This window comes from Erinaceus europaeus, chromosome 20 (assembly GCF_950295315.1).
Source record: "Erinaceus europaeus chromosome 20, mEriEur2.1, whole genome shotgun sequence".
Classification (NCBI taxonomy): domain Eukaryota; kingdom Metazoa; phylum Chordata; class Mammalia; order Eulipotyphla; family Erinaceidae; genus Erinaceus; species Erinaceus europaeus.
Window position 1 is genome coordinate 57634630 of NC_080181.1, and position 26983 is coordinate 57661612.

Below are 26983 nucleotides of genomic sequence, written 5' to 3' on the forward strand. Positions count from 1 at the left end.
AGGTTTTGTTAAGAAATGTGCCACTTGAAATGGAATTAAGGAGTCCTATGAGAAAGGAAAGATCCCACCAGAGTAATGAAGCTGAAGGGTTGACATTCCATGTCTGACATTTCTGGACTTAGTCTGAAGTGAAGCATGCCGAGGTGGTACTGGCTGCATTGATTAGGTTGGGATCAGCAGATGCAGTATCAGTTGGTATGAATTGAGAGAAGCAAGCAGCAAAGTGGGCCCCACCCTAGAGGTCCCAGGACTGGGGGAAATATGGACTCTATAGAGGAAATGGGAGGTTCCTGTTGTCTTAGGGTTTAAGAAGGCAATAGATACTTATTGCTATAACCAAATTATTTGGCAATGGCAATTGGGTTAACTTTGAAAACCCGATTGTTAGGATTTGCTGTATCATACAAGACCTCACCATAATTTATGTCCTTTTATGCTATTGACATACAGCTGTATCTTGTAAAGTTATGCTACCAGTTGTTTCAGTTCTGGTTTAAGCTTTTAGGAGATTTAATATTTCAAAGAACAAGTCATTATTAGAAATGCATTAACAATTTGAGCCTACTGTTAAAATTCAGTCTGATACCAATTTGAAGCTCTAATTGCTTGGATTGAAGGAACATATACTCAGACTATGGTCTATGCATCAAAAGTTTGAGACATTCAATCAATTATCCCCTCTCATATTAATTAGTTACTTGTGAGACTGTAAGTTAATAGGTGTACATCAACACCATTCCCACCACCAAAGGTCTGTGTCCCCTTCCCCTCTTAGACGTCTGTTTGGGTGGACGGTCACTTCTCGGCACCTTGTGGGCAAGGCTGAGCCGCAGTGGGCCACAGTCCTGAGTGTGAGCGGCAGAGAGGCCCTGGGCATCGGGTGTCCATCCCCCGGCTGGTCTCATTCCGCAGGGCCTCTGGTCGTCGCCCAGTGCAGTGCAAAGAGTAGTCTCCACCCTCACCCTGCACAGTGGCCCGTGTGTGTGCTGATGTCCCTCTGTCACTGCCTGATGAGTTGTTCCTTCCTGAGTGCGGGGAGCCCTGCACACAGATTTGTCTGTCTCACAGGCTCGAGTTCTTGTGGGGGCTGTGCTGGTCAGTGGGTGTGCTCCTTACCCTTTAACGAAGAAGAGAGGGAGCACAGAGCTCAGTCAGCAGGTCTGTGGTCGCAGGGCCTGAGCGAGTCCTGAACACTGGCGTGCAGGCAAGGGAGAAGGGGTTCGTCCAGGGATAATCTGACAGCCAGGGCGAGCGGTGGCCTGGGCCTCTAAGGGCCCTGCCCTGGTGTGTGTGTGTGTGTGTGTGTGTGTGTGTGTGTGTGTGTGTGTGTGTGCAGCGTGGGGGCCCGTCCCGGGCCCGCCTCCTCACAGGTGCCCTTGCCTTACAGAGCCTGGCGGAGAAGTCCCCGGGTGCCTACTTCCTCCCGGAGTTTGCGCTGTCCCCACAGGGCAGCTTTCTGGAGGACACGACAGGCGAGAGGTTCCTCACGTACCACGACGACGACCAGGTAGGACCCCGGGGCCCGAGCTCTCTCACGCCCTGGGCACAGCTCTCTGCCGACCCACACGCCAGTCACGGCACGCTGCCCACTGGATGCCTGGCCTTGACCTTACAGGGCACCGGCCCTCAGCACTGACGCCTGAACCTCACCTCCTCTCGGCTCCATTTTCCCCATCCTTGTCCACACAGGATCAGTGTGTGTGCACCTGCCTGAAGCTATGTGTGTGTGTGTGTGTGTGTGTGAGCACGTGTGTCAGAGCACTGTGTGTGTGAACGCATGTGTCAGAGCACTGTGTGCGTGTGTGAATGCATGTGTGAGAGCACTATGGTGTGAGCACGTGTGTCAGAGCACTGTGTGCGTGTGTGAGAGCACTGTGTGTGTGTGAGCACATGTCAGAGTACTGTGTGTGTGTGTGAGCACGTGTCAGAGCACTGTGTGCGTGTGTGAGCATGTGTCAGCATTGTGTGCATGTGTGAGCATGTGTCAGAGCACTGTGTATGTGTGTGTGAGCATGTGTCAGAGCACTGTGTGTGTGTGAGCATGTCAGAGCACTGTGTGTGTGTGAGCGCGTGTGTCAGAGCACTATGTGTGTGTGTGAGCGCGTGTGTCAGAGCACTGTCAGAGCTGTGTCAGAGCTCTCTCGTCCACCCCGTCGTCACCATTACATCCGTGCTGGGTGGGTCTTCCTTTGCTTCTGTCCCTCTGCATTCCTGGTGGTGCTCTTGGGGGAGACGCAGAGGGCCGGGGAGTCATAGCCAGACCTCTTCGAGCTGTGGTCCAGGTTGTGCCACCTGGTCCCCCACTCACGTGACCTCTCTGACCCCCATTTCCACACACCCACACCCTGCAGGCCTGAGGCAGAGGCACCTCTCAGCTGTGACGAGCCCGGGGCTTTGGTTCCCGTCATCCCCGCCCGTCCGTAGCTCAGCCCCAGCTCCCCGAGGCGGGAGCAGCTTCCCGCATCGCACAGAACTGGCATGGCCTCACCTCGGCCTGTGCTTGAACGGTCAGGGAGAGGGGACAAGCGGGCCCGAGAGAGCCCAGGGAGCCTGGCAGGAGGGTGTCTGTCCCCGGGATACCGTGGCATCTCTGTGAGCAGAACCAAGAACTCCGTCTTTAGAGAAGAACAGAAATGAGGCCTGCGGTGCCAGGGCGGTTCACCTGCCAGAGTGCACACGCTGTCCTAGGTGAGGACCTGGGTTCGAAGCCTGACCACCACACGGCAGCACCTGCAAGTGAGAAGCTCCAGGACCAGTGGAGTGGAGTTGTGGTGTTTCTGTAATCTCTCTGTCTCTAAAAGTGCACAAGATCGGAAGAGCTGTGTAGGTGCAAAGCTGCAATGATAACTCTGCTGGCAAAAAAAATGACTAGTAGTAGTAGTAATAGCAACAATAATAATAATACTGGAAGCAAAAGAAGAGAAATTCCTGAACTGGGAACTTTTTCAAAATAGCTCAGCAAGAACTTTTTTTTTTTTTTTGCATTAGAGACACTTTAGTTCCCGGATTCCTTGGCTCAGGACATCCCTCTCTCTTGTCTCCACTTTCCTGGCTGAGTTTTCACTGTGTGCTTGTTGGTGAACGCAACACAGACTTGGTTGGCAGTGTTTTCTCCAGCGAGTCCCTTCAGTCAGGTGCCAGGCAGGTACTGGCTCTGCCCAGACCGCAAGGAGCAGCCCACACGCAGCGCCCGGGACCCTGGACCTGCCCGGCCTGAGGGCCGCTTCCTCTGCGCCTGCAGGCCCGCCCCAGAGTCCTTTACTTTGGTGCAGTGTGCCAGACCCAGTCCAAGTTCTGTTTTGCGTTTCCCCTTCCATGCTTATTCTCCACTTCTGTCCACGAGTGAGATCATCCCATCTTCATCCTCCTCTTTCTGGCTGATCTCACTTCACAGGATTCCTTCAAGCTCCATCAGAGAGGAGGGGAAGGTGACTCCATCATTTTTAACAGCTGAGTAGTATTCCATTGCATATGTAGACAACTTCCTCAGCTGCTCCAAATGGGCTCTTTCTTTCCTTCCTTCCTTCCTTCCTTCCTTCCTTCCTTCCTTCCTTTCTTTCTTTCTTTCTTTCTTTTTTTCCTCCAGGGTTATCTCTGGGGCTCAGTGCCTGCACCGTGAATCCACTGCTCCTGGAGGCTATTTTTTTTCACTTTTGTTGCCCTTGTTGTTATTGTTGTTATTTCTGTAGTGTAGGACAGAGAGAAATGGAGAGAGGAGGGGGAGAGAAAGACAGACACTGTGAAGCGACTCCCCTGCAGGTGGGGAGCCAGGGGCTCGAACCGGGATCCTTGAGCCAGTCCTTGCACTTCGCACCACCTGCGCTTAACCCACTGTGCTCCCGGGTTCTTTTCAAAACATACTCAATCATTCATCTGTTGGGAGAGGACCAGAGCGGCCCGGGTGGGTGGGCTCAGGGCCTTGGGAGTGCCTGCCACTGTGGCAGGGCACGCCAGGCCAGACAGTGTTGAGGGGAGGGTAGCACAGAGACACCACAGCACCACGCCATCATCCCTGGACCCCCTCAGTGCTATTCGTGGTACTCCCCTGTGGTGCTGGCACTTGAACCCAGGTCCTGCACAGGGAAGGCATGTACTCTGTGGCTGAGCTGTCTCTGCCCCCAAAGCCTGTGTCTGAGGCAGCAAGATTCCAGTGGGGCTGGGGAGCCCTGTGTGGCTTCTGGCCCTCGTGTCTGTAACTCCTCCTTTCCCGTCCTAGGCCGCCCGGGACATGCGCTCGGGTGAACGGGAAGACAGCAACTGGGACGCCTGGGGGGCCTGGAGCGACTGCTCACGCACCTGTGGGGGCGGGGCCTCCTACTCCCTACGCAGGTGCCTGGTGGGCAGGTGAGTGGCGGCCTGGACCTTCCCACCTGCCCCTGCGTCTCCGTCTCCCCTGCATGTGTCCCCTCCGGTGCCGTGACCCTGCTGTTCACTCAGGGCTCTGCTTCAGGCCACGTGCGCTGTGTGTCCCTGAGGCTGGGACCGGAGGCCATGGCCAAGGACACTGTGGGAGGGGACAGTGTCTTTGCCGTGGCTGGTCCTCCCTGTTACCTTTCTGTGGGTTTCCTTAGTTTGTGCACGGGCTCCCGCTGGCCGTCAGTGGCACAGCGGGTTAAGCGCACATGGTAAGTAGCTCAAGGATCCCCATTCCAGCCCCCGGCTTCCCACCTGCAGTGGGGCTGCTTCACAATCGGTGAAGCAGGTCTTCAAATGTCTCTCTGTCTCCCCCCTTCTCTCTATTTCTTTTTTTATTATTTATTATCTTTATTTATTGGATAGAGACAACCAGAAATCAAGAGGGTTGGGGAGATAGATAGGGAAAGAGAAAGAGAGACACCTGCAGCCCTGCTTCACCACTTGCAGAGCTTTCCTTCTGCAGGTGGGGATCGGGGGCTTGAACCCAGGTCCTTGAGCACTATAACATGTGCGCTCAACCAGGTGTGCCACCACCCGATTCCCTCTTCTCTCTATTTCTGTCTCTATCCAATAAAATGGAAAAAGATGGCCTCCAGGAGCAGTGGATTTGTAGTGCTGGCACCGAACCCCAGCGATAACCCTGGAGGCAAAATAAAAATCTAAAAAAAGATGGGCTCTGCAGTGTCTACCCTGAATGCTTCTGGAATATTCCGGCAGACACAGGCCCTGCCCTGGTCTCCTGTGAGCCCCCGTGGGTGGGTGGGGGGTGGGTCTGGTGTGCTCAGGGCCTGATGCTCCAGGGTGGGTGGCAGGAGGTGCTGTGTGCAGCCGTGACTCTCCACGCTCACACTTGCTCCCCACCCAGGCGCTTTGTCCCTTGTGAAGAAGGCCAGTTTGCTGTTACATTGACACAGCTCTCTTGTCCCTTGTCTGTTTGCCACCTTTTATGTGTGGCTAATACAGTGAGTTACCAGATGGCGAATGACAGCGTCTGGTTCCATGCCACACCACCACCGTCATGCTCTGTGTCCCCACCCTGCCACCTCCCAGAGAAATACCGGAGTTCTCACCAAGTCTCAGGCACAGTCTGTCTGCCTGAAATTTTTTCCAAGTTCATGTAAACCTAGGTTCCACATCACACAGGAGTGAAGCCTGCTGGTAGCTGTCTTTCTTCTCTTTACTTATTCCGCTAAGCGTAATCACCTCCAGTTCCATCCATTACTTATTCCGCTAAGCGTAATCACCTCCAGTTCCATCCATTACTTATTCCGCTAAGCGTAATCACCTCCAGTTCCATCCATTACTTATTCCGCTAAGCGTAATCACCTCCAGTTCCATCCATTACTTATTCCGCTAAGCGTAATCACCTCCAGTTCCATCCATTACTTATTCCGCTAAGCGTAATCACCTCCAGTTCCATCCATTTTGTCCTGAAGGACACAATATCATTTTTTTTTTTATTTTTCTTGCTGTGCAAACTTTTTTGAAATTTTATTTTTTTATTGGATAGAGATAGCCAGAAATCGAGAGAGAAGGGGGAGATAGAGTGGGAGGGAGACAGAGAGACACCGGAGACAGAGAGACACCTGCATCCCTGCTTCAACCACTCGTGAAGCTCCCCCCTGCAGGTGGGGACCAGGGCCTGAACCTGCGTCCATGTGCACTGTGACATGTGCGCTCAACCTGGTGCACCACCACCCGGCCCCAGGTCAGCTTCGTATTTCTAATGGCAGAGTAGCGCTTCACAGAGCCTACATGCCACGGCTTCTCTAGCCAGCCACCTGTGGACGGGCGTCTAGGCTGCGCCCACTCCGTGGCTGCTGTGAGTCCTGCAGCTGTGAACACAGGGGTCGTGTGTCCCTTCTCGTTCGTGTCTGAGTGTCCACTGGATAAGTGCCCAAGAGCGGTCCTGCTGGGTCATCAGGTCACTCCATTTTTATTTGTTTAATAGTCTTCCAAGGGGCTACCCAGTCTGCATTCCCACCGGCAGTGGAGCAGAGCCCCTTTTCTCCACAACCTCGCCAACGCCTGCCACTTTCTGCTTTGTTGACGTCAGCCGTTGTCTCAAGGGTGAGGTGGAATCTCAGTGTGGTTTTTATTTGCCTTTAATTTGCACTGATCTAGTGGTTAGTGAAGTGGACCGTTTCTTCATGTGTCTGTGGGCCATGTGTCTCTCAGAAAACTGGCCAGTTCTTTGGCCCACGTTTTTATCGGTACCAGTTCTTTCTAGATGTTTGATATCAGTCATATGTTGGATGTGTGATGTGCAAATAACTTCTCCCAGTTACAGGGCTGCGGGTGGGACCCGAAAGATCCAGACACATTACTCCTGTGTGGGGCTGGGGGGACTTGAACCTGGGTCCTCACACACGGTGAGGTGTGTCTCTCCCCAGGGGATGATCCTGGCCTCATGTGTATCATTGTTGAAGGTTTATTATCAAACTACATGAAATGGAGTTTCATACGAGAGAGAGAGGTGGGGGGACATAGATAGATATGGAATGTAACTCCTCTTTTTTTTTTGCCTCCAGGGTTATCACTGGGGCCAGCACTACGAGTCCGCTGCCCCTCCTGGAGGCCATTTCTTTACTTTTTTGTTTGTTTGTTTGAACAGGACAGAGAGAAATGGAGGGAGGAGGGCAAATAGAGAGGGGAGAGAAAGACAGACACCTGCAGACCTGCTTCACCGCCTGTGAAGTGACTCCCCTGCAGGTGGGGAGCCGGGGGCTCAAACCCAGATCTTTGTACTATGTGTGCTTAACCTGATGCGCCACCGCCCGGCCCTCCGGGACTCTCTCTTTGGTTTTTCTTTTTGTTTGTTTGTTTATTAGTTTGTTTTGTTGATTCATTTAGAAATTTTTATTGGAGATTTGATATTGGTTTACAAAATCATAAGATAACAAGAATATGGGAGTCAGGCGGTAGCGCAGCGGGTTAAACACACGTGGCGCAAAGCGCAAGGACCAGCATAAGGATCCCGGTTCGAGCCCCCGGCTCCCCACCTGCAGGGGAGTCGCTTCACGGGCGGTGAAGCAGGTCTGCAGGTGTCTGTCTTTCTCTCCCCTCTCTGTCTTCCCCTCCTCTCTCCATGTCTCTCTGTCCTGTCCAACAATGACGACAATAAAACAATAAGGGCAACAAAAGGGAATAAATAAATAAATAAATAAATAGTAAAAAAAATTTTTAAAGATAAAAAGAAAATAATTCCACACTGCCAGAGCTCAGTGTCTCGTTCCCTCCACTGGGACCTGCAGCGGTTCTCCCAAGGTCAGAGATACAGGCTGACTTTTTTTTCCCTATAACTATCTATATTTTTATACATTTGCCTTTTTTCTTCTTTCTCTTTCTCTCTTTCTCTCTCTCTCTCTCTTTCTTTTTACCAGAGCACTGATCTGCTCTGGCTTATGATGGTGTGGGGGATTGAGCCTGGATTTGGGAGCCTCAGGCATGAAAGTCTCTTTACATAACCATTATGCTATCTACCCCCTGCCCCCATTTTTTTTTTTATGGTCCTGCCTTCTCTTCCGTTCTAAGTCACACTTACTATGTCTGAGTCTCTTTTTTCTTTTCCTCTTCTCTCCCCGGGTCCTGAGAGAATTGGAGTTCAGAGCCCTCTGGTCATCTTCCCTATCATTTCCCCCTCTGGGAGTGGGGACCAAACTTCTTCATTGGGTGTGGTGTTTTTATTGACTTTTTAAAAGACCTATTTGGGTTTTTAAAAATATTTTATTTAATAATTAATAAGAAAGATAGGAGGAGAGAGAGAAAGAACCAGACACCACTCTGGTACATGTGCTGCCGGGGATTGAACTCAGGACCTCATGGTTGAGAATCCAATGCTTTATCCACTGCACCACCTCCCAGACCACAAGATCTATTTGTTCACATCCTATGAGGGAGTGAGAGTGTCACGTGAAGCAGAGACAGACAGACAGACAGACAAGCCAGGGCACTGACCTGGTATCTGCAGTAGGGCTGGGCTGGGAGCTCCAGGCACACAGGTAACCTGTGCCAGCTCAACTTAGTTAATTCAAGCAGCTGTTCCCCCCATGTCTTTTATTTGTGACTAGTACTGGGTGACTAGACTAAGATGACAGTGTCTAGTCCACGCCACACCCACCACAAAATTCTGTGTCCTCGTCCCACCTCCCAAAGAACCCGCCCCCCACCCGAGCTCTCACACATCTTACAGACAGTTGGCTCGTGTCTGTGTCTATTGGTTTGCTTGCTGGCTCATGTGTATTAACTCTAGATTCCACAGATGAGCGAAAACACCCCTAGGACTTTCTTTCAATGATAGATGAGGGAGAGAGAGAGAGGGAGAGAGAAGGGAAAAACCACCCACCCCCTTCTCCTCAACACCCCCTCTGGGCCGTGCTTGGTGCTTTCTGTGCGTGGAGGGGTGTGCTTGTCCTGTGGGGTGGGGGGGGTGGGGTGGGTGGGGTGGGTGGGCCCCTCTTCTGATGATGACGCCTTGGGGTGCTGCCTGCCTGCACTGGGCGTCTTCCCTCCTCCCCTCCGAGTGTTCCCTTCTGCATGTCTGCACCTTAGCATTTACACTCCCACTCCCCTCTCTCTCTCCTCTGTCTCTCTGTCTCTGTCTCTCTCTCATGTCTGAGAGACACCACAGCACTGCTCTCCTCTGTGCATAGCGCACCCGCCTGCATGGCACCCAGCTCCCTGCACGAGACCTGTGGCCCGCGTCCCCTCTCAGTGGACGGCCTGGGCCCCTGGCCAGCTCTGCTCCATGGCCCACACCATGCCTGGCCACACAGCTCTTTCTCCCGGAAACTCTGGGATCTTGATCTATCAGCCAAGTGCCACATGCCTGGGACTTACCTGAAATTTCCAGCTCTCAGGCAGGTGGGTGTCTCCAGGACTCAGTGGATGGCAGCAGGGTGTAGGCAGTCTACACCGCATGCCAGAGACACAGCGTGAGAAACTGCCTCTGATTAAGTGTGTGTTTGTCATCTCTAGGGATAGAAAGAGAGACATTGGCAGACAGGAAAAGACACCCCATCACTGGGCACAGCGGGTGTGTGGTTTCGGGGTGTTTTGTTTGTTTGTTTTTTACCAGAGCACTGCTCACCTCTGGTTTATGGTGGTGTAGGGGATTGAACCTGGGACTTCAGAGCCTCAAGCTTGAGAGTCTCTGCACAGCCATTATGCTGTCTCCTCCTTGCCAGGCAGCTGCTTCTTGGGCCCCTTTCCTCCATTTTAAATGACCTTTTTTAAAGCAAATATTTATTTACTCTCTTTTGTTGCCCTTGTTGTTTTATTATTATTGTTCTTGTTATTATTGTTGTTGTCGTTGTTGGATAGGACAGAGAGAAATGGAGAGAGAAGGGGAAGACAGAGAGGGGGAGAGAAAGACAGACACCTGCAGACCTGCTTCACTGCCTGTGAAGTGACTCCCCTACAGGTGGGGAGCCGGGGGCTCGAACCAGGATCCTTACACTTTGCACCGTGTGTGCTTAACCCGCTGCACTACCGCCTGACACCCTTAAATTACTTTTGAAGGGGCCAGGCGGTGGTACACATGGTTAAGTGCTCACATCACAATGCGCAAGGACCCCAGTCCCCAACTGCAGGGAGGAAGCTTCACGGGTGGTGAAGCAGGGCTGCACGTGTCTCTCTGCCTCTCTCCCTCTCTATCTCCTCCTCCCTTCTCAATTTCTCTCTGTCCTTATCCAATAATAAATAAAAATAAATAATTATTAAAACATATTTTTAAAAATATTTTATTTATTTTTTAATTTATTCATGATAAAGATAGGAGAGAGAGAAAGAACCAGACATCACACTGGTACATGTGCTGCCGAGGGTTGAACTCGGGACCTCACGCTAGAGAGTTCAGTGCTTTATCCATGGTGCCACCTCCCAGATCACTTAAACCACGCACACACACACACACACACACACACACACACACACACACACACATATATATAAAATTAAAGATTTATTTATTAAGGAGAAAGATGGAGTGAGAAACAGAGCACCTCTTTGACAACATTCCCCACTGGGGATTGAACTTGGCACCTTCTGCTTGAGAGTCAAATGCTTTGTCCCCTGGGCCACCTCAGTGGAAGCCATAGTGTCCAGCTGTCCCAGGACAGTGAGGAATAAAGTCCCCAGTGGTGAGGGCACGCTCCTTGGGTGCCTTGCCTTCTTCCCCACAGGAAGGGTGCACACTCTCAGTCACATGACAGCGTCAGTGCGGGCTGGCGCGGAGCCCTGGGGTGAGCCGGTCAGGGCAGCCGCCGTCTGTCCCGTGGCCTCCGGCCCCCCGGCCCTGCTCACCACCTCTTGCATGTCAAGCTCCTGGGCAGCTGTGCTTGCGGGAGCCTGGCCGGTGCCTGGTCGTGCTGGTCTGTGTGCCGTAACTTGCACGAGATCTTGTTTTTTCTTTTCCTGTAGAAGCTGCGAAGGGCAGAATATCCACTACAAGACGTGCAGCAACCACGTAAGTTCTGGGTTCGAGCCCCCACTGACAAGCCAGGTCCGGGAAATGCTTCTGTGTGACCCTGGGAGCTGTGCTGTGGAGTCTTTCTTCCTCTCTGGATCTGAGAAGAGGGCTTGAGGACCAGGAGGAAGCTGTCCGGGTTCGCACTCAGGGCCTCGCTGGGGGGATGAGCCAGAGCATGGGGGTGGGCAGTGGGGGTGGCGACTTGGCAGCATTTTGAAAAAGCCACAAAACACACCAGCTTCTTCTCTCAGAGATTTGATTCCCAGAATGCATTCTTAGGAAATAAGTGAAGAATTGTTTAGAAATTTGTGCACTAGGATCTTTTCTGCTTATTCCTTTTTTTTTTTTTTTTTTTTTTGCTTATTCCTTTTTGACTAGGAGCTATTTCCCAAACTTTTTTTTACAGTGAAAATTTACTATTGTCATAAGAAAAATATACGAGAACCTGCTGCCTTTTCTGCCTCTGTTTTCTCAGCCAGGGATTGTGTGAGCCAGAGATGATATTGAAGAGTGAGATATTTCCATCCATCTCTTGCTCTAGAGACATCTCACCGGACAGTTCTGATGTTAAGTAAAAAAAATAAAAATAAAAAATAAAGACCCCTGAGCCAAAGTAGGCTCCCAGAATGTTTACTTAGGATTGAGTTCCTATAACAACAATAATAATTACAACAAGAGCAACAAAAGAGAAAATAAATAAATATTAAAAAATGTTAAAAGGAATTGAATTCCTTGTGTTATACACAGACTCTATGGACTTTTATATGTTTTCTCTTTTGTTTTTGCCTCCAGAGTTACTGCTGGGGCTCCGTGCCTGCACTGCAAATCCAAGGCTTCTGCTGGCCATTCTTTCCATTTGATTGGACAGGAAAGAGAGAAATCAGAGAGGAAGGGGAGACAGAGAGAGAGATAAAGAGAGAGATGGACACCTGCAGGCCTACTTTGCTGCTTATGAAGCATCCCCCCTGCAGGTGGGGAGCCAGGGCCTGGAACCCAGATCCTCACACAGGTCCTTGCACTTCACTGGGTGTGCCCTCACCAGCCCGCTGATTTTCATATATTTTCTATGCAGCACTGGGGGACAGGCTGAGGACTGACTGTGCGTGTGCCATCAGTGAAAAGCCTCCCCAGTGCAATGTCTTCCTCTGTATCTGGAGAGAAGAGAGGGAGAAGGAAAGCGAGAACACAGCCCGTCCTCCACTCTTCCAGCTGATGGGGGGCTCACACCAGGGCCTGGGGCACGGCAGGGAGCCCACTGGACCCTGGGAACCACCTGCCCCTGTGGACTCAGTGGACATGCCTCGGGCCCTCGTCCTGGTGCGGGGAGAAGGCTGGACCTCACATCACCCCCACAGACTCAGGTTCTTGGGGACACGGCATGTGGGAGCCAGACAAGCCAGACAAGCTGGGGCAAGCAGCCCCCATAGGAGACGGCTCTTAGAGGCCCAGGCCACAGTCATGAGCCTGTGAGGACCTTGGGCAGGAAGCAACGTTGTCTCCTGGCTCCGAAAAGGAGACCAGGGACGACTTGGAGGTGTCTGTCCAGCCGGGCCGTGGTATATCCCGTTTAGAAGCGCACACAGTATGAAGCATAAGGACCCACACAAGGATCCAGGTTTGAGCCCCCAGCTCCCCACCTGCAGGGAGGTCCCTTCACGGGCAGTGAAGTAGGTCTGCAGGTGTCTTTCTTTCTCTCCCCATCTCTGTCTCCCCCTCTTCTCCCAATTTCTCTCTGTCCTGTCCAATAAAATGGAAACCATTCATAGTACCAGCACCAAGCCTCAGTAATAACCCTGGAGGCAAAAAAAAAAAAAGTCTCTGTCCAGGCTGCTGGAAATCAAATGCTTGTTGGTGAATCTGAGGAAGTAGCTGCTGCAGAAGTGACCTAGATAATCACGCCCACCCTGGAGAGTACACGGCTGCCTTATGCAAGGGCCTGGGTTCCAGCACTTGGCACCGCTTGAGGGCACCGTGCATGGCACTGGGAGAAGCTTCGTGGTGGTGGAGCAATGCCACAGCCTCCCTTCTGTCTCTCTTATCTCTGACGCTGGGTTCCAAAGTGCAAGGCAGACTCAAGCCAGTGGGTCTTGGGGGGTGCCCAGGGAGCAGCTGGGACATGTGGTGGCCACTGCCCGCCCGCCAGGTGCCCTGGGCTCTCCCCACCCCCCCCCAGGACTGTCCCCCGGACGCCGAGGATTTCCGCGCCCAGCAGTGCTCCGCCTACAACGACGTGCCGTACCAGGGCCGCCACTACGAGTGGCAGCCGCTCCCGGACGACCCCAAGGCGCCCTGTGCCTTGCGCTGCAGGGCCCGTGGCCAGAGCGTGGAGGCCGAACTGGCCCCCAAGGTGCTGGACGGGACCCGCTGCCGGGCCGGCTCTCTGGACATGTGCATCAGCGGCATCTGCCAGGTGAGCCGCCAGCCCAGCCAGCCCCTGCCATGCCACCCTCAGCCCTCCCACCTCTAGGACACGCCCTGGATGAGTGGCCCAGTGGGCAGAGCAGGTGCCCTTTCTGAGCAGGGCCCCGGGCTTGGGGAGGACCTCAGGCATGGTGGAGTAGCGCTGGGCTGCCCTCCCCTCTCTCTCCCTCTTCCCTCATAAGAGAAATCTTAGTTTCTTTGCCTCCAGGGTTAGCGCTGGCTCAGTGCCAGCCCTGCAAGTCCACGGCTCCTGGCGGTCATTTTTCCCATTTTATTGGACAGGACAGAGAGAAATTGAGAGGGGAGGGGATAGAGACAAAGAGAGGAAGTGAGACACCTGCAGCCCTGCTGCTTTACCACTTGTGAAGCTTCCCCCATGCAGGTGGGGTCCGGGGCCTCAAACCCGGGTCCTCTTACACGGTAAGAGGTGCACACGGCCTGGCCCCCATGTCAGTACACTGGACAGACGGGTCCCTTCACTCCTGGCTAAAGCCCGTAGGGCTGTGTGTCCCGACTCCAGGTACTGTCACAGACATTGAAGGTGCTATGGCTGCCTGGGGAGGCGGGTGGGCCCGAAGGCAGAGCCCGGCAGCTTCTCAGCCCCATGAGCCGCACCCAGACCCCCTGGAGCCACACTGGGCTGTGCTGTTGCCCAGTGCTGCTGCTGGCTACAAGTCCTGGACAAAACGTAACTCCAGAAACCACAGATGACGGGGAGGACCGTGGTTGCCAGGCCCCCGGGCGGCTGGACAGCCCGGCCCGCCCGCTCAGTCTCAGGGGGCTACGGCTCAGGACACGTGTGTGCCCACACGGCTTGGCCGCCTGTGTGACGGCTGTGGGTCATGCCGGGAGAACGCGGGTTCGGAGGGGCCAGCCCACAGCGTGTCTGCAAATCCAGCAGCCCTAAGTGCTTCCACATGTGCTTGCAGACACGGCAGGCTGGCCCAAGCGGGGCCCCGAGCTCAGGCCGCCCGGCTCCGAGGCGAGGCGAGACAAGAGGACTCCAGCCTTGCAGGCCTGAGGAGTGGGTCCTGTGCGTGCTGCTGATGCCGTGCTCCTCCGGGTGGCGGAGGGCTAGAGACTGGCAGGTGTGGGCTGACAGATATGCCCATCACTTTTTATTGTTACTAATAATTTATTTTTTTAATATTTATTTATTCCCTTTTGTTGCCTTGTTGTAGTTATTATTGTTATTGTTACTCATGTTGTTGTTGTTGGATAGGACAGAGAGAAATGGAGAGAGGAGGGGAAGACAGAGGGGGGAGAGAAAGACAGACACCTGCAGACCTGCTTCACCGCCTGTGAAGCGACTCCCCTGCAGGTGGGGAGCCGGGGGCTCGAACCAGTTTCCTTACACTGGTCCTTGGCTTTGCACCACCTGCACTTAACCCGCTGTGCTACCGCCCGACTCCCGGTAATGATTTGTTTGTCAGAGGATGACAGGGTCGAGTTCTACACCATGCCCACCGCCAGCGTTCTGTAACCCACCCTCCCAAAGAGAACCCCCAGACTTCCAAAGTCTTACAGACAACGTGGTGGCTTCTGTTTTATTTGAATTGGGGGGGAGGCAGATTCTGTGAGTCACATTTCTAGATGCCACAGGAGTGAAGCCAGCTGGCAGTTGTCTTTTATCTCTTTACTTATTTGCTAAGCATCATCACCTCCAGTCCCATCCATTTTGTCCCAAAGGACACAATAACATCTTTCTGATTGCAGAGTAGTATTCCATGGAGTCTATATGCCATCACTTCTCTACCCAGTCACCTGTGGAGGGGCCGTTAGGCTGCGTCCACTCTTGGCTGTTGTGAGTGCTGCAGCTATGAACATGTGCCTCTTTTTTTCTTTTTTTCTTTTAATTATATTTTTATTTATTATTGGATAGAGACAGAAGCTGAGACCAGGAGCTTGAACCCGGGCCCTGTGCTTGTACTGTGAGCACTTGAGCAGGGGCACCACCCCTGGCCTGGCATCTGCCCCTTCCAGCACATGTCCTCTGGATAAGCGCCTGCGAGTGGGGTTGCTGCTTCCCAAGGTGACTCCATGTCTGTTTGTTTAAGGACTGACACACGGTCTTCCCAAGGGGCTGCCCCGGTGTGCATCCCATCATCAGTGGAACAGAGTTCGGTCCATTTTTTCGTTCTTCTCTTCTCTTCTCTTCTCTTCTCTTTTTCCCCTCCAGGGTTATCGCTGGGGCTTGCTGCCTGCACTACGAATCCCCTGCTCCTGGAGGCCATTTTTTCCTTTTGTTGTTGTTGTTGTTGTTGTTAGATGGGACAGAGAGAAATTGAGAGAGGAGGGAAGACAGGGAGGGGAAGAGAGATAGACAGACACCTGCAACCTGCTTCACTGGGATCCTTGCACTTTGTACTATGTGCGTTTAACACCACCGCCTGACTACACTATCCATCACTTTTTAAATGAAAAGGTGCTGGTGGCCTAAGAGACAGTGCAGTGGTCAGAGTGCTGGACTTACCGGTGTGACACATACACACCCAAGGTCCACCTGGGCATCATCAATGCCAGGGTGATGCCCTAGTTCTCTCTCATTTAATAAAGTCTTTTAAATTTTTTTCCTGTCCAAAACTTCACTGCTCCAGGGTGGCTTTTTTCAACACAAGCACACATGGACAGAGTCAGAGAGAGGCCACGGCACCAGCAAACACACAGGGAGACAGAGTCAGAGAGAGGCCGTGACACCAGCAAACACACATGGACAGAGTCAGAGAGAGACCACGGCACCAGCAAGCACACACAGATACAGAGTCAGAGGGAGTCCGTGACACCAGCAAACACACACAGAGACAAGAGTCAGAGAGAGGCCACGACTCCAGCAAACAAACAAGGAGACAGAGTCAGAGAGAGGCCGTGACACCAGCAAACACACAGGGAGACAGAGTCAGAGAGAGGCCACGGCTCCAGCAAACACACACGGAGACAGAGTCAGAGTCAGAGAGAGGCCACGGCTCCAGCAAACACACAGGGAGACAGAGTCAGAGTCAGAGAGAGACCACGGCTCCAGCAAACACACACAGAGACAGAGTCAGAGTCAGAGAGAGGCCACAGCACCAAGCATCCCCCGAGGTGGCGGGGCTGGGCTGGAACCTGGGGACTCCACGTGGAGAAGCAGCCGCTGTCTGAGTGAGCTGTCTTGCCCAACCTCAAGTCTTTGTGCTTTGTGAAGTCCCCCTGAGACAGGTGACCCAGGTTGAGGAAGTGAGGTGACGTGGGTGTCGTGCTTGCTCTAAGAGAATGAGACAGTCTAGAGAGAGGGGCAGAGCTGGAGAGACCGCTAGCAGCTAGGGTGCCCACCTTGCTCTGTGTGCAACACAGATTCCAGCCCTGACACCATTAAAGGGAGCTCTTCCTCTGCAAGGGCTGCAGTGACGTCCGCATCCTTTTCTGTGGCTTCTCGGGCATGCAGACCTGAGTCTCTGTCCTTCCCGGCCCCCACCCAGTCCCCATCCCCACCCTGAGTGCGGCCTTTTCTGCAGGCGGTGGGCTGTGACCGGAAGCTGGGCGGCAGCGCCAAGGAGGACGTCTGTGGCGTGTGCGGAGGCGATGGCTCCGCCTGCCGGCTGGTGCAGGGACAAGCCAAGGCCCACGTGTCCCCTGAGAAAAGTAGGTGTGGGGCGTGAGTCCCTGAGTTCCCAACTCCCGCGTTCACACACCCATGTCTTCCACAACTCAGCACACAGAGCTGCTGGATGCCAGAAGGGGGACTCGGGGGCTCCCAGGGAGGGGCCCCAGATGTGGAGAGGGACAGCCCGAGACCCTCCCTGGTGGGATCATGCGGCGTCCAGCTGCGGCCTCTCAGGCCACTGGGCCTGTGTCTGCACCAGTCCCCCGGGCCCCCTGGGCTGGACTGCCTTTTCTTTTTTATTTTATTCAATTTCTGTTAGCCAGAAAGTGAGAGACAGAGCCGGAGAGACATCACGGCACTACCCCACCACTCATGAAGCTGCACTGTGCGTGGCTCCCTGTGGTGGCAGATCTGTTGCTCATGGAGGCTACTCCTGTCCCCTTCTGTTTTCCTAGATAGGACATCTATCTAATGAAAGGAGAGGAAGATAGAGAAGGAGAGATGGAGAGACACCTGCAGACCTGCCTCACTGCTTCTGCAGCTTCCCCCTGCAGGCTGGGAATGGGGGATTGAACTTGGGTCCTTGCACATAGAAGTAGCACATTCTTTTTACTAGCAGTATTATTATTACTTTTTAACCCACTGCTCCTTGCAGCCATTTCTTCCTTTTTTTTCTCCCCATTTTATTGGACAGGACAGAAAAATGGAGAGAGGAGGGGGAGACAGAGAGGGAGAGAGAGAGAGAGAGACACCTGCAGGCCTGCTTCACAGTTTGTGAAGCATCCACTCCTACAGGTGGGAAGCCGGGGCTCAAACTGGGATCCTTGCACTTTGTACTATGTGCGCTTAAGCCGGTGTGCCACCACCCAATCCCCATTCATCTTTCTTTTTCTTTTTTCTTTCCTTTTTTTACACCTGCAGCCCTGCTTCACCACTTGTGAATATTGCCCCCTGCAGGTGGGGACCAGGGGCTTGAACCCGGGTCCTCGTGCATCATAACAGGTTCACTCAGCCAGGTGCACCACCACCCAGCCCCTTTGTGACGTTTTCCTTTGACCTGTGTCTGGGCCACTGCATCACCCTGGGATGGGGCGTGGGGACCGTGGCTGCTGGATACAGCTGAGACACCTGAGCCTGGGGCGGCGGGGGACACGGGGACCGCCACCCTCGCAGCATGTCACCCCACGTGCTCTCTCCTAGGGGACGAGGCTGTTGTCACCGTCCCACTGGGCAGCCGAGGTGTGAAGATCTCCGTCAAGGGCCCGGCCCAGCTCTGTGAGTAGCTGCCTTCCCAGGAGCCTGTTTGGGCTGACTCTCAGGCTGCACTCGGTGTCCTCCCTGCTCTGCGTTTGTCTTGTTTTCCCTCTACTGGGGGACTCATGGTTTACAGTCTGCAGTAAAGTGCAGTGGTTGGTCCATGTGTAACAGTTCTCGGTTTTCCACATCACACTCTCAGGTCCTCCTCTGCCGTCGCGTTCCACGGCCTGATCCTCCCCGCACCCCAGTCTTTTACTTTGGCGCAGGGCACCAAACCCAATCCAAGCTCTGCTCTGTGTTTTCCCTTCTGCTCTTATTTTTCAACTTCTGTCTATGAATGGGATCATCCCATATTCGTCCTTTTCTCTTTCTGGCTTATCTCACTTCACATGATTCCTTCAAGCTCCATCCAAGATGAGGTGAAGAAGGTGAATTTACTAGTTTTAATAGCTGAGTAGTATTCCATTGTGTATATAGACCACAACTTGCTCAGCCACTCATCTGCTGTTGGACACCTGGGTTGCTTCCAGGTTTTGACTGTTACAAATTGTGCTGCTATGAACACAGGTGCACACAGATCTTTTTGGATGGGTGTGTTGGGTTCCTTAGGACCTATCCCCAGGAGAGGAATTGCAGGGTCACAGGGCAGGTCCACTTCTAGCCTTCTGAGAGTCTCCAGACTGCTCTCCACAGAAGCTGGGCCACTGACATTCCCACCAGCCCCTGCTGCAGGTGGGGAGCTGGGGGCTCGAACCGGGATCCTTATGCCGGTCCTTGCACTTTGTGCCCCATGCGCTTAACCTGGTGCGCCACCGCCTGACTCCCATGTGTGTGGTTTTGACCCTAACACCTGTCTTGGGGTGCAGGGGCAGGTGGTAAGGGGGCCGTGGCAGCATCTTGTCCCAGGAGAAGCCCTAAGGTCTGCGGAAGCCTCATCTAGAACAAGCAACCACAGCACCATGCTGGGGGAACTGGGGAAGCCACAGAGGGCAGGGGAGGGGAGGGCAGGGGAGGGGAGGGCAAGGGAAGGGAGGACAGGGGAGGGGAGGGCAGGGGAGGGGAGGGGAGGGGAGGGAAAGGGAAGGGAAGGGAAGGGAAGAGAGGGGAAAGGGAGGGGAGGGGAGGGGAGGGGCTTTGTTTACTGGAAAGGACTTTCAGGACAAACGCAGCAGGCTTCAGGGCAGCAGCCGGTGGAGAATGCCGGGGAAAGGATGAAGCAGCAGTTTGCCTTGGAGCTGATGTGGGTTCAGAAAGTCCAGTTCAAGGGCGAGCGCGTGTCCTCTGCCCACATGGGGATATCCAGGGCCCCCGCTGTCCAGAAGCCTCTCAGCAGCTCTCTGTGGGTCACTCACCCTGCAGACGGGGCCGTCTCCGTGCCCTGCCGCCTGCTGACCTCACGTCCGGGCCGCGTCCCGCGGACACACAGTGTCGCCATTTCCGCCGGGCTTGTCGCTGGGGCTCAGTGCCAGCGCTACGGATCCACCGGCTCCTGGCGGCCATTTCTCCTCTTTTCCCAGATCCCTGCTCAGCTCTGGCTTATGGCGGTGTGGGGCTGGATGTGGGATCTCAGAGCCTCAGGCAGGAGACTCTTTGCAGAGCCATTAGAACCTGCAGAACCCAGGCCCCTGTTGATTTTTTTTTTTTTTTTTTTTTTTTTACCAGAGCCCTGCTCAGCTCTGGCTTATGGTGGTGCAGGGGATTGAACCTGGGACTCTGGAGCCTCAGGCAGGAGAGTCTGTTTGCGTAACCATTCTGCTATCTACCCCTGCCCCCCTGTTGATTTTTTTCTTTCTGCTTTATTTTTATTTGACAGGACAGAGAGAAATTGAGAGGGGAGGGGGAGATAGAGAGGGAAGGAGACCCCTGCACCTTGCTCCACAACTCATGAAGCTTCCTCTCTGCAGGTGGGGAGCAGGGCTCAGACCTGGGTCCTTCTGCATAGGATACGTGCACTTAGCCGGGTGAACCACCGCCCCTCCCCACGCACATGTGTGCGCACACGCACACGGCGCCTTTAAGACACGCCCCTCCCTCCCCGCCCCTCCTTCCATTCCAGTCATTGAATCAAAGACCCTGCAGGGGAGCAGAGGTGAGCACACCTTCTCCAGCCCCGGGCTGTTTGTGATAGGAAACAGCACGGTGGAGTTCCGGGGCGGCCCCGAGCGGCAGGCCTTCCAGATTCCGGGGCCCCTGCAGGCTGACTTCCTCTTCAAGGTAAGCCCACGCCTGGTGCCTCAGACCTGGACCCCCAGGCCTTGCGTTTGTGAGGGAAGGGATGCTGTAGGCTGTTTCCTGCCTCCACCTGCTCTGAAAACCTGACAGGAGTTGTCCTTCCTTCCTTCCTTCCTTCCTTCCTTCCTTCCTTCCTTCCTTTCCAGAGATGGAAGGAAAGTGCCCCACACACACTGCTCCTGGCCCCACACTGGGGGTAGCTCCCTGCAGGTGGAAAGGCCAGCTTCTTCCTAACAGCTGAGCTCTCTCAGCCGGTGTCCCCCAGCCCAGGCAGTGCCAGGAGGGAAGAGCAGGGAGACAGGATGGTGGCCTCCCCGTCCAGGCTCAACCCTCACGTGTCCAGTGCCGGCCAGATGTGGCCATTGTTAGCAGACTTCGGGCTCTAACTGGCTAACATTTGAAAAGTCCAGTGCCAGGGAGGTGGCCCAGCTAGGAGAGGGCAGGACTTACAGGCCTGAGGCGCGGGCGATCCCCGGCCCCATGTGTGCTGGAATGCTGCTCTGCCCTCTCTCTGTCTCAGGAGAGACTCATGTCTCTGTCGTAGCAAATGCAAAGCCATATCCTTGAAAACCCAGAATGTTTGTTACGAGATATTCTCCATGTTTGTTTTTTGCCACAAAGGTTATGCTGGGGCTCGGCACCTGCAAACAAATCCACTGTTTCCAGTAACCATTTTTTCTTTTTTCTTTCTTTTATCTGAGAGAGAGAAATTGAGTGGGTGGGAAGATAGTCAGAGAGGAGAGACACCTGCAGCATGGCTTCACTGCTCAAGAAGCTCCCCCCGGGGGCTGGGCGGTGGCACAGTGGGTTAACCGCACATGCCATGAAGCCCAAGGACCAGCATATAAATCCCGGTTCAAGCCCCCGGCTCCCCACCTGCAGGGGAGTCACTTCACAGGCGGTGAAGCAGATCTGCAGGTGTCTGTCTTTCTCTCCCCCTCTCTGTCTTCCCCTCCTGTTTCCATTTCTCTGTGCCCTATCCAACAACGACAGCAGTAACAACAATAATACTAACAACAGTGGCAACAAAAGGGGAAAAATTAGCCTCCAGAAGCAGTGCACTTGTAGTGCAGGCACGGAGCCCCAGTGATAACCCTGGGGGGGGGGGAATAAAAGAAGCTTCCCCCCACCGCAGGTGGAGTCTGAGAGCTGGAACTCAGGGCCTCAAGCACAGTGATGTGCGTGCCCTCCCGGACGCCCGTGCCAGGCCCCTGTGTCTGTGAAGACAGGCGTTCTCAGAGCCCGCTTACACTGGGCTGTGCAGTGTAGCTGTGGCCATCCTCTGCCCAGGGGAGGCTCACTGAGAGCCCTTCTGCCCCCAAACTCTGGGAGCCCTGGTGTTGAGGGAGCTTTGCTTCCTAGACTTTCAGCTGACTTCCGTGGGGGACCATAGTGCTTCTCTCTCACTTCCGTCTGTGAGCCCACTGCCTGCAGGGAGGCTGGGTGAAGGCCCCAGGGCCCGAGGTAACAGAGCTGAGGGACATCACTCAGACGGGCACCCGCTCACAGTGTGTGGGGCTCCCCTGGGGGCCTGCAGTGAGTGACCTCTGCCTTCTGTGCAGACCAGGCCCCAGACGCCCAGGGATGGCGTGGTGCACTTCTCCTTCTACCAGCCCATCAGCCACCACTGGAGGCAAACAGACTTCTTCCCCTGCACTGTGACCTGTGGTGGAGGTGAGGCGGGCTGGGAGGTGAGGCCAGGTAAGGTGGGCTAGGAGGTGGGGCCAGGTGAGGCAGGCCGGGAGGTGAGGCCAGGTAAGGTGGGCTAGGAGGTGGGGCCAGGAGAGGCAGGCTGGGAGGTGAGGCCAGGTAAGGTGGGTTAGGAGGTGGGGCCAGGTGAGGCGTCCTGGGCCGGGCCCCTGCAGTGGAGTGGGAGCCCCTGTGAGGTGGCATGACCCCCAGAGGCATGAAGGGGTCTGGAAGGCAGGACTTGCACACCTGAGTCTGCTAGCTGGGGAAGCTGGACAGGGTTGGCGTGTGCTGGGGCTTCTCTCCTGGTGTGCCCCAAAGCATGTATCATCTTTAACTTTCTTCTTAAAAAAGTCTTACCTTTTATTTAAGTCATCCAAGAGATAAAATTTTACCTGAGGGGAACGAAGGTGGGGAAGGGAGCGGGAAGCCAGAGCGCCAGCCAGCAGACTCAGGTGTGCAAGTCCTGCACTCTGCTTGCTGAGCTCTTCCCCTTCCTCTAAAGAGCCTGACAGCCAGCTGAGGCCGTGGCAGTGCTGGCCGTGATGCTGGGTTGCTGCCTGCACTATGGGGTTCGGGAAGCAGGGTGAAGGCTCCCCACAGAAGGCAGGGCCCGCTCCCAGGTGTGGGGGGGCAGCTGGGCCTGCATCTGCTAGGGTACAGGGGCGTCTCGGGTACTGAGGATGATGGGGGTCCAGATTCCAGTCCCAGCCCCACATGGAAGTCTCCACCAGGAGAAGCTCGGTGCTGTGGACACACACGCGCACACGCACACGTGCCTGAAATAAAAAGATGGGTGAGGTTGACCCTGTGACAGGAGTCGCAGAGCCCGTGAAGCAGCTTGCTTGGGTGGTGCGTAGCTTTGCCGTGTGTGTGAACCCGGGTTCAAGCCCGGTTCCCACCACATTGCAGGAAGCTTCAGGACTGTGGGCTCTGTTGTCACCGTCTCCTTATTTCTCTGCCTCTTTCTCTATCCAAAAAAAAAAAAAGAAAGAAAGGAAAAGAAGCAGAACTGCAGTTGTGAGACCCTCACAATGCCAAAAAGAACTCGAGGTTCTGCTTTAAAAACAAGAGGGAGAAGCCCAGTCCTGCACGGATGCTGCTAAACCCTGGCCCCACTGTGGTGTTTGGGGCCGGGCACCGTGTGGGTGTGAGGCCTCTGGTGGTTCTGTCCAGCCCGGACAGGGGGTCTGTGTGGGCTGGGGTCCTCGGGGGACAGATGGCCGACCCCCCCACAGGCTACCAGCTCAGCTCGGCCGAGTGTGTGGACACCAGACTGCAGCGCGTGGTCCCCAACCACTACTGCCACTACTACCCGGAGAACGTGAAGCCCAAGCCCCGGCTGCGGGAGTGCGGCATGGAGCCCTGTCCGTCCAGGTGGGAACCGCCAGCCCACGGCGGCTCTGTCCAGGGTCCTCCCACCCCCACCCCGCTCCTGCTTCTGGGTGACCATACTGGAACCCGGTGCTGCCTCTGGTGTGTGGGGCCGGTGCTCAGGGCAGGGCCCAGGGCTGCCTGCCTAACATTCACATAGGCACCCGCCACCAGCTGTACACTGAGCAGGGCAGTCGGAGTTTATCCTGCAGCTGGGTGGCCAGAGGGCCTTTCTGGCTTCTTACAGTCTCAGAATGAGAGTACCAGCCCAGAGCCCCTCCAACCCCAGAGCCTCCAGCCCAGAGCCCTCTAAGCCCAGAGCCCCCTCCAGACCACTCCCCCCTCCAGCCCATTCCCCCCTCCAACCCCAGAGCCTCCATCCCAGAGCCCCCTCCACCCAGAGCCCCCTCCAGACCACTCCTCCCTCCAGCCCATTCCCCCCTCCAGCCCAGAGCCCCCTCCAGCCCCCGGTGTGTTTAGTTCTCAGAGGAATCTGTCTCTTGGTCATGGGGTCTGAGTAGACAGAGCACGGTGGTGCTGGGCCCTGGCGGTGACCTCTCCCTCCCTTCCCCACAGCGACGGCTTTAAGGAGATCATGCCCTACGACCACTTCCAGCCCCTCCCTCGGTGAGTCAGCCCCCGTCCCCAGTGCGGTTGTCAGTCCTTTGCAAGCAAGCAGCACGACTGCAGCCTCGCTCTAGCATGTGAGAGGCTCCTGCTCTCGACCCCACAGGAAGGGCACACACATCGATAGGCCCAAGGGCCCAGGGTTGAAGCCCCCAGCTCCCTACCTGCAGGAGGAGCAGTGCTGCAGGTGTCTCCCTCTGCCTCAGCTGTCTCTTACCTTCTATAAAAGAACAAAAAAGAGGGGCCAGGAGATGGCACACCTGGCTGAGTACACATGTTACAGTACCCAAGGACCCGGGTTCGAGCCCCCAGTTCCTACCTACAAGGGGAGGGCTTTGTCAATGGTGAAGCAGGGCTGCAGCTGCCTCTCTGCCTCTCTCCTCCTCTGTTCCTCTCCATTTCTGGCTGTCTCTATCCAATAAATAAATAAAGATAGTTAAAATGCTTTCAAAGAACAAAAGAAGGCCCAGGCGGTAGCACAGTGGGCTAAGCGCACATGGTGCAAAGCGCAAGGACCGGCGTAAGGATCCCGGTTCGAGCCCCTGGCTCCCCACCTGCAGGGGAGTCACTTCACGTGCGGTGAAGCAGGTCTGCAGGTGTCTGTCTTTTTATCCCCCTCTCTTTCTTCCCCTCCTCTCTCCATTTCTCTCTGTCTTCTCCAACAGCAATGACAGCAGTAACAACAATACTAACAACAATGATAAACAACAAGGGCAACACAAGGGGAAACAAATAACCTCAGGAGCAGTGGATTCGTAGTGCCGGCACCAAGCCCCAGCGATAACCCTGGAGGCAAAAAGAAGACCAGGAGAGAGAGGGGTAGTCCACGAACTGCCCCCTTCTGTACGCAGATGGCCAGGGTCCTTCCTGCTGAGGAGTCTCTGGTCCCAGCAGCTTTATCTGTTGGCATCTCGGCACCCCACGTCTAAATGTGCCTTCATGTGTGCTTGAGCAGTGACGTGCTCTCATGGTGGCCATGTGGGGGTGACTAGGGTGGGTGTGATGCTCCCCCTCGGGGTCCATGGGATCAGGACCCCCCAGCCATCTCCATCTCACAGGCCGTCTGCATGTGGGGGGGGGGGATTCACAATTGGTGGAGCACTGCTGTGGGATCCTCCTTTTCTCTCCCTTTCTGTCTCCCAACTTTTTCTTTCTTTATTCCTTTCTATTTCCCTTTATTTTGATCTTTATCTATTTGATAGACACAGCCAGATATTGAGAGGAAGGGGGAGAGAGAGGGAGGGGGGAGAGAGAGAGAAAGAGAGAGAGAGGGAGAGAGAGACACCTGCAGCCCTGCTTCACCATTCGCAAAGCTTTCCCCCTGCAGGTGGGGATCAGGGGCTTGAACCTAGGACCTTGTGCATTGTAACATGTGCACCAGTGAACCACCACCCAGCCTTTATTTATTTATTTATCTATTTATTGCCACCAGGGCTGGGGCTCAGTGCCAACACTATGAGACCCCTGATCCTGGTGGCCATTGTTTTCTTTTTTCCTTTCTTTGTGTTTTGTTTATGTTTTAATTAGATGGGACAGAGAGGAACTGAGAGGGGAGGGGGAGACAGAGACACCTGCAGACCTGCCCCATCATTCATGAGGTGCCCCCGCCCCCGCAGGTAGATGAGCACCCTTTTTCTAGAGGGAAATAGGACCCACTGGGTCTCTTAACTCAGCAGTGACCTGGTAGCAAGAAAACAAAAGCCAGGGGCCAGATGGTGGCACACCTGGCTGAGCACACATCTTACAGTGCACAAGGACCCAGGTTCGAGCCCACCTGCAGGGGAAAGCTTTGCAAGTGGTGAAGCAGGGCTGCAGGTGTCTCTCTGTCTCTCTCCCCCTCTGCCGCCCCTTCCTCTCGACTTCCAGCTGTCTCTCTCTAAGAAATAAAGAGCATTTAAAAACAAATAAACAAGAGAAAGCAGAAAGCAGCTGGGGCCCAGGGCTGTGCTGGCGTCCGTCTCTGTGTCTGAGTAACAGGTCGTGCCGTGTGCTTGCTCTGAGCTGGGAGCACAGCCCCTGGACGGCGTGCTCGGCCTCCTGTGGCGGCGGGACCCAGCAGCGCAGCTCCGTGTGCGTGGAGGAGTCGGCGCAGGGCGAGGTGCTGCAGGTGGAGGACTGGAAGTGCATGTACACGCCGAGCCCCCAGGCCACGCAGCCCTGCAACCTCTTCCACTGCCCCCGGTGGGCCGCCCTGGAGTGGTCGCAGGTAGGGGAGCGGCGTCGGGGGCGGACGGTGTAGGCCCGAGGACGGGGCACATCTGGGAGGAATGGACGCTGGAGCTGGGCCCCGGGGGGGCATCTGCTCCTCTGGGACGGCCAAGGGAGCCCCAGGCCACCTGGTCACGACAGCAAGAGAGGACGCTGCGGTCACCAGAGACGTGGCTACTCAGAGTCCACATCTTGTTTTTATGGCCCCCGGGGATCTGGCTGGGGGCTGGTGCAGGAATAATGAATCACATCAGCTGGGGGCTGGTGCAGGAATAATGAATCCCCTGCTCTCAGTGGCCATTCTTCCCCTCCCCTTTCCTTTCTGTTTTACTGGATAGTACGGAGGCTGAGAGGATTAGAGGAGGAAAAGAGGGAGGAAGAGAGAGAGAGAGAGAGAGAGGCACCTGCAAATGGATTTCTCCACTCATGAAGCATCCCTCCTGCAGACCACCACACGTCTCTCCTCTTGAGATAAGCAAAGTTTTTTCTTTTTTTTTCATATTTTGTTTTGACAGAAACTTAGGAAAGAGGGAGAGAGAGACACCTGCAGCACTGCTTCACCACTGGGCTCTTAAACCCGGGTCCTTGTGCACTGTAGCATGTGCACTCCACCCAGTGTGCCACTGTCCGGCTCCTAGCAATAGTTAATTTTTAAACAGAGAAGCAAGGGTTCACTTCTTAGTTAAGGAAAAATGCAGTTGGCGGCCACC

At 54.7% G+C, this 26983-nt stretch overlaps 1 protein-coding gene across 6 annotated transcripts in view; it reads left to right on the top strand.

Annotated features, from left to right (window-relative positions):
- The window catches only part of ADAMTSL3 (ADAMTS like 3), a 68080-nt gene that overhangs the window by 7305 nt on the left and 33792 nt on the right, over positions 1 to 26983 (top strand). For 4 of the 6 annotated variants that reach the window (XM_060179514.1, XM_060179515.1, XM_060179510.1 and 1 more), the window contains exons 3-13: positions 1388 to 1507; positions 4217 to 4344; positions 10837 to 10882; positions 13059 to 13295; positions 16798 to 16924; positions 18087 to 18161; positions 20200 to 20357; positions 21938 to 22049; positions 23303 to 23441; positions 24015 to 24065; positions 25932 to 26271. In XM_060179514.1, coding sequence (XP_060035497.1) covers positions 1388 to 1507; positions 4217 to 4344; positions 10837 to 10882; positions 13059 to 13295; positions 16798 to 16924; positions 18087 to 18161; positions 20200 to 20357; positions 21938 to 22049; positions 23303 to 23441; positions 24015 to 24065; positions 25932 to 26271 — 1533 coding nt within the window. The remainder of the gene's footprint in view (positions 1 to 1387; positions 1508 to 4216; positions 4345 to 10836; positions 10883 to 13058; positions 13296 to 16797; positions 16925 to 18086; positions 18162 to 20199; positions 20358 to 21937; positions 22050 to 23302; positions 23442 to 24014; positions 24066 to 25931; positions 26272 to 26983) is intronic. The other 2 variants (XM_060179512.1, XM_060179513.1) reach the window with 2 other exon arrangements.